Source organism: Propithecus coquereli, unplaced genomic scaffold (genome assembly GCF_000956105.1).
Source record: "Propithecus coquereli isolate 6110/MARCELLA unplaced genomic scaffold, Pcoq_1.0 Scaffold48, whole genome shotgun sequence".
NCBI lineage: Eukaryota > Metazoa > Chordata > Mammalia > Primates > Indriidae > Propithecus > Propithecus coquereli.
The window spans coordinates 6,391,081-6,396,843 of record NW_012150618.1 but is presented as its reverse complement, the minus strand read 5'-3'; the positions used below and the strand labels follow the sequence as shown (position 1 = coordinate 6,396,843).

At 36.6% G+C, this 5,763-nt stretch overlaps 1 protein-coding gene across 1 annotated transcript in view; it reads left to right on the top strand.

The window, feature by feature from the left end:
- The window catches only part of UTRN (utrophin), a 522,534-nt gene that overhangs the window by 179,481 nt on the left and 337,290 nt on the right, over nucleotides 1-5,763 (top strand). Inside the window, exon 48 of the mRNA XM_012655520.1 lies at nucleotides 2,104-2,293. Within this exon, the coding sequence (XP_012510974.1) occupies nucleotides 2,104-2,293 (190 nt within the window). The remainder of the gene's footprint in view (nucleotides 1-2,103; nucleotides 2,294-5,763) is intronic.

Here is a 5,763-nt window from a genome sequence, read left to right as displayed (position 1 = left end):
ATCTCGTTGAGGTTTGAATGTACCTTCCTGTAGTGATTAATGATGGTGAGAATCTTTTCATGTGCTTCTTTGCCATCCATATACCTTCTATGGTCGTGTATTGGTTTAAATCTTTTACCCATTTTTTAATGAATGTGTTTATTATGTGTTAAAAAGATGTTTGTTCATTGTAAACTCAAAAAATGCAGAAAAGTACAAATAAGAAAGTAAAGCAACTTAAATCCCAGTTCCCAGAAATAACTATTTTAATAAGTTAACATTCCGCACATTTCTCCCTCTATGTATGTATACAGATAGAAGGACAAATGAGTGGATGGATGATAAATGGATGGATGAGTGAATAGACAGGAAAAAATATAAAAATGAAGTCATATTAGATATACTGATTTCCATTGAGATATATTTCATATAGAGTGGTCCCCCGCTTACCCGTGGTTTCTCTTTCTGCAGTTTCAATTATCCGTGGTATAGTACCATAAGACATTTTGAGAGAGAGATAGACCACATTCACAGAAATTTTATTACAGTGTATTGTTATTATTGTTCTATTTTATTTTTGTTATTGTTTTTAATCTCTTACTGTGCCTAATTTATAAATCAAACTTTAGCATAGGTATATATGTATAGGAAAAAAACATGTATACAGGCTTTGGTGCTATCCGTAGTTTCAGGCATCCACTGCATATATCCCCTACAGACACAGGGGGCCTACTGTCCTATGAAATTCACCCTTTTCAAGTGTACAACTTAGTGGTTTTTAGTATATTGACCATGTTATGCAACCATCACCACTTTTAATTTCAGAAAATTTCTCACTCAGAAAGAGAACTCCACACCATAAGCAGTTATTCTCCATTGCCCTCCACCCTCCAGTCCCAGGCAACAGCTAATCTACCTTTTCTCTCTATGGATTTGATATTTTGGAAGTTTTATGTAAATGGAATTTCATAATATGTGGCCTTTTGTGTCTGGCTTCTTTGACTTAGCAGTATTGTTTTCAGGGTTCGTCCATGTTTTAGCGTGTCTCAGTGCTTCATTCTCTTTTATAGCTGAGTGATCCTCCATGTGTGGGCATACTGTATTGTGTTTCTCAATTCCTCCCTCAATTATGGACGTTCAGGTCGTTTCTACTATTTGGCTGTTATAAATCATGCTGCTACAAACATTTGTGTACAAGTTTTTGTGTGGACATATGTTTTCAGTTCTCTTGGGTTTAAATACCTAGGAGTGGAATTGTTGTAGCCATTTTTTTTAAAGCGAGTTGTCTGTTTTCTCATTATGGACCTCTGAGATATATAAAGTTTTAAATGTTGACTTTTCAGATGTGTGTATCTTTTAACTCAGGTAATTCCAGGATAGCTCTATGTTCAAATTTTGATGTGGATTTAACGAAGGGTTTATAAAAGCTTGATTGTCCAATGTGTTCCAAATATTATTAAATCAAATTAAAAAATGAACTTGTATTGATCTGAATTCTTTAAAAATATGTAAAGCAGGCCAGGCACAATGGTGCACATCTGTAATCCTACCACTCTGGGAGGCTGAGGCAGGAGGATCACTTGAGCCCAGGAGTTTGAGGTTGCAGTGAGCTGTTAGGACACCACTGCACTCTGCCTGGGGCAACAGAGCGAGACTCTGTCAAAAAAAAAAAAAAAAAAAAAGTAAACTCGACCCTTCAAATTATTTTTATTTTATCTTAAATGTGTCTTTGGATTTTACTTCCTAGAATTCATTTAGTCACTGACTGTATGAATATTTCTTGATATTGCCTTTTGGGTGCCTGGTGTTATATATACTGAGGTATTGACTTAAAACATATGAGGTAATACCTTCGTGTACAATTATGAGATGTAAAATGTAGTCCTACTTATTTCATGATACGGATGTGATTTTGTTAATATTTCTGTGTCTTCTCACAATTCACATGCCTCCTCCACTAAGGACTATTCAAGATACACATATAAATAAATCTGCAAGTTACATTCCGTGACTTAAATAAAAGTTCCTCCAAAGCTGTCTGTTAATTTTTTGTTTAGGGTGTGCGTGATGTGGGATGTCACACCGTAAGTAATGGAACCGTGCCTGTCGTGTTGTTGCTTTCAGCATTGCTGACAGACAGAATGCCCTGGAGGCTGAGCTGAGGGCAGTGCAGGCCTCTCGCAGAGACCTGGAGAACTTCCTAAAGTGGATCCAGGAAGCTGAAACCACAGTGAATGTGCTCGCGGATGCCTCTCAGCGGGAGAATGCTCTTCAGGACGATATCTTGGCCAGGGAACTCAAACAGCAGATGCAGGTAAATGCACCGGAAACTACAACCGGTATTTGTGTTTGTACTGTGCTCTTTTGATCCATCTCTATGCCAATTTATTACTGTTAAAAGGTGAGGTTGTCACCTTGTTCTGCTAGGAAATCCCTGTTCTCCTGTGATTAATTGGTTTCTGGCAATAAGATCTGTAAAATATTTTTACTTAATATTAGAGGTAAAAAACTATTTTGTTTTATGGAAGTAATAATTGTTTACTTAGAGTTAGAGGCTCATAGCTATTCTGTTTTCCGTCATTTTAAGCCCTATTACAGTTAGCTTTATTGAATCCTAAATTATAAAGGCATTTTCCCTTAATGTGAAGTTGTTTCTTTCCTCATTTATTATACATACTTAATATAAAAACTGCAAAAACTCTATGGCTTAGTTTACACCTAAGAATATTAGGCTCAAAGGTATTACTTTTATGTCTTTAGCTTGATAACTATGATTGTATATACAGTCTGAGGTTCGAAGTATGCTAATATAAAATCTTTTCTTTAAAAAAATTACAAAGAATCTCATGAAGCATGTCTGAATCTTTTTTATGCCCCCAGGTAGTTCTGCTTCAGTGCCCTTGAGTGCCCTTGAACCTCCCATTTTGTCTGCTTGGATTGATCTGTTCTTGCCAGTCATGTAGGCCTTCTCACTTAGAACTTAGTTCAAAACCTATTTCAGTGGGCAACTCTCCTTGTCTACCAGAGTTTTACATGTCATTACTTCTTTATGCCATTTCATTCTCACATCAGTTTGACCATTATTTTTCTGATATGCTGGTGAACACGACGTGTCCCGTTGTCATTGGATGCATGTCTCCTCCTGTCCCAGTTGATCCCGTGGTTCTTCAAGGACAGAGATGATACTATTCCCTATTGTTGCCTATGCAGTTCCCTGAGTGCAAATCCTAAGTAAAATGCTAACTGCCACCCTTGGACCCTGGCTTCACCATTATGAAATTCAGTATTGATAACCTTTTTTGAATTTGTTCTTAGGAACTCTTTTCCCTTGAAATATCAATATCAAGACAATTTTAAAAAATGTCAACAAATAGTGGATCTGGATAAGGAGTCTTGGGGCTTTCTTTCGACTACTCTTATTCTTACAGTTTTTCTCTAAGTTTAAAATTATTTTCATTAAAAAGTTACAAAATTTTAAAAAGAGACCTTTTTGGAATATGCCTATTTATAACTTGTTCCCATGCATAAAGACTCTTACGGTGTTTTACTGTTAACGTTCTTTAGATTAACTTAATGAAAATCTGCATTTATTTACATTACTTCTTATTTCTTGTTCATTTCCCAGTACTTTTGTGACTTGGTAATGAGTATGACCAGGCAAGTATCAGAGTTAAATCTGATCCTTTGTTTCAGGCTCTGGAGTCTCGTGAGGTCACCATAAATGTTAATTGATAAAATATTTAGCAATCATCTGGATTTAAGGGGATTACAGAGGGCTCTAAATGTGAATAGATGCTGCAACATATTATTTTTTATGATTTAAACAACTGTGAGCCTGACCTATAAATGCTCACCCATACTTAGTTTAGGTAACGGTGTTCATTTCGACAGCTATTTAGGCTATGCACTTGATAGGCAACAGTTTACATAGACAATGAGTTAAAAAGGAGCTTTGAAATGAACCTTGGTAATGAGCACCAGCAAAACACAGGCCTGTTGTAGACTGTAATGATGTCTTCTGACACATTTAGTCTTAGGATACATTCTTCCCATAGCCAAAACTCTTCTCAATATTTAATGAATATTCAAACTGTGGAAGACATAAATGTAAATAGAAATGTTTAAAATCTTTCTAAATAAAAATAGCTCATCACAGGATTACTTGTCGTATGGCAAACAGCATTGAGAAGGAAAGGTTGCTGACAAAAATACTAAAATACATTATAACATGTATAGTAATGCTTCTCAAAAAGAATCTAATGTTGCTGAAATAGAATCTTTTGATGCATAGAAAGTAATAAAGAGGGCATTTATTAAGAGCTTACTGAAATCTCTTTGTTTATCTAAAGATAAATGCGTACATTTGTTTATGTTTAGGATGTTTCATATAATGATAATTTGCATGATTTTTCACTCCCTTCCTCCTTTATTAGATGTGCCTAATTTTAAAGCATTCTCTCCATTTTATTTAGAAAATATTCTATGGCTTTATTTTTAACACATTATCGGTAGATGACTGTTAGAGACTTAGTACCTTTCACTGAGTATTTCTGAGACAAGAGAATTTTAATTTTTCTGTGGGCTTGGTATTGATTCTCCTTTTGTGTGAGTGAACAGACATTTAAAATGGAAACTTGTTTGGAGATGGAGAGATGTTTGTTGAAGGAAATGACTGTACAAAAGCACGTCAGATCATAAAATAAATTTTCTGGTGGCGTGGTGATGGTGGTGGTGGTTACGTGTGCGCTACAGAAGGTGGAACAAGGACCTCAGTGTATCCGTGCTCCATGCAGGGGGGTGTATATAGAAATGCTTAGATGACACATTCACTATTTATACTTGTTTCATGTCTTGTGACAACCACACGCAGGGGCATGGGACTATTTCATGAAGATGAAGTTTATTCTATATTCAGTTTAAGGTGAATCTTGGGTAAATTTTGATAAAGGGACAGCTCTAAAGCACATGAAGGATGAAGATGAAGATTAATTTGGGGGAGTATGCTATGATACACACAAATTCTATCAGGGTTGGATGTCATTTGGATTTATGTTTCATTGCCCTGCTGCTAGGCTGTTAGGTTTTATCCCTCAGCAGAGGCCTTTTGGTAAGAGAAAAGCTGATCCTTTGGAGACTTGCAAGAGAGACAAGCTCCTTAAGAGCTGAGTAGTCCAGATCATAGAGGGTCTTGTATGCCATGCTGAGTATTTTATATTTTAACCTGGTGGCAATGGGGAGAAGGAATAAAGGTTACTAAAGAAGAGTAATGCAATGGGGTTTTTGCTTTATAGGAATCTAACTGATGATATCATAAGGAGTGGATTTGAATGAGGCAAGAGTGACAGCAGAGAGGTCTGTTGGGATATCCTTGTAGCCCTCCATGCCAGAGGTGATAATGACCAGAAAGGAGGCAATGGTAGGGCAAGACCTAATGACTTGATAGTTGGGGAAGGGGGAGAGACAAGGAGGTGGTATCAGAGCCCGAGAGACTGGGAACGTACGAGAAGAAAATGCCAGGGCTGGGGTGCAAATTAGTGGTAAGTGTGAGAGGATGGTACACATTCCATTTTTACTGTGTTGAAATGAGGCATTTGAGTAACATCCAGGAGGAGATGCCTGGTATGCGGTTGTTGCTGTGAATCTGTATTCAGATGAGAGGATTTGGCCAAAAACGCAAAAACTTTTTATTTCATTTTTGTGCTCTTGAGTGAAAGCCTATTGACTTCCAACTAGTTTATTAATTCAAATGCATTTATTCTTCATTTTCATGCCCATCTTCTAGAA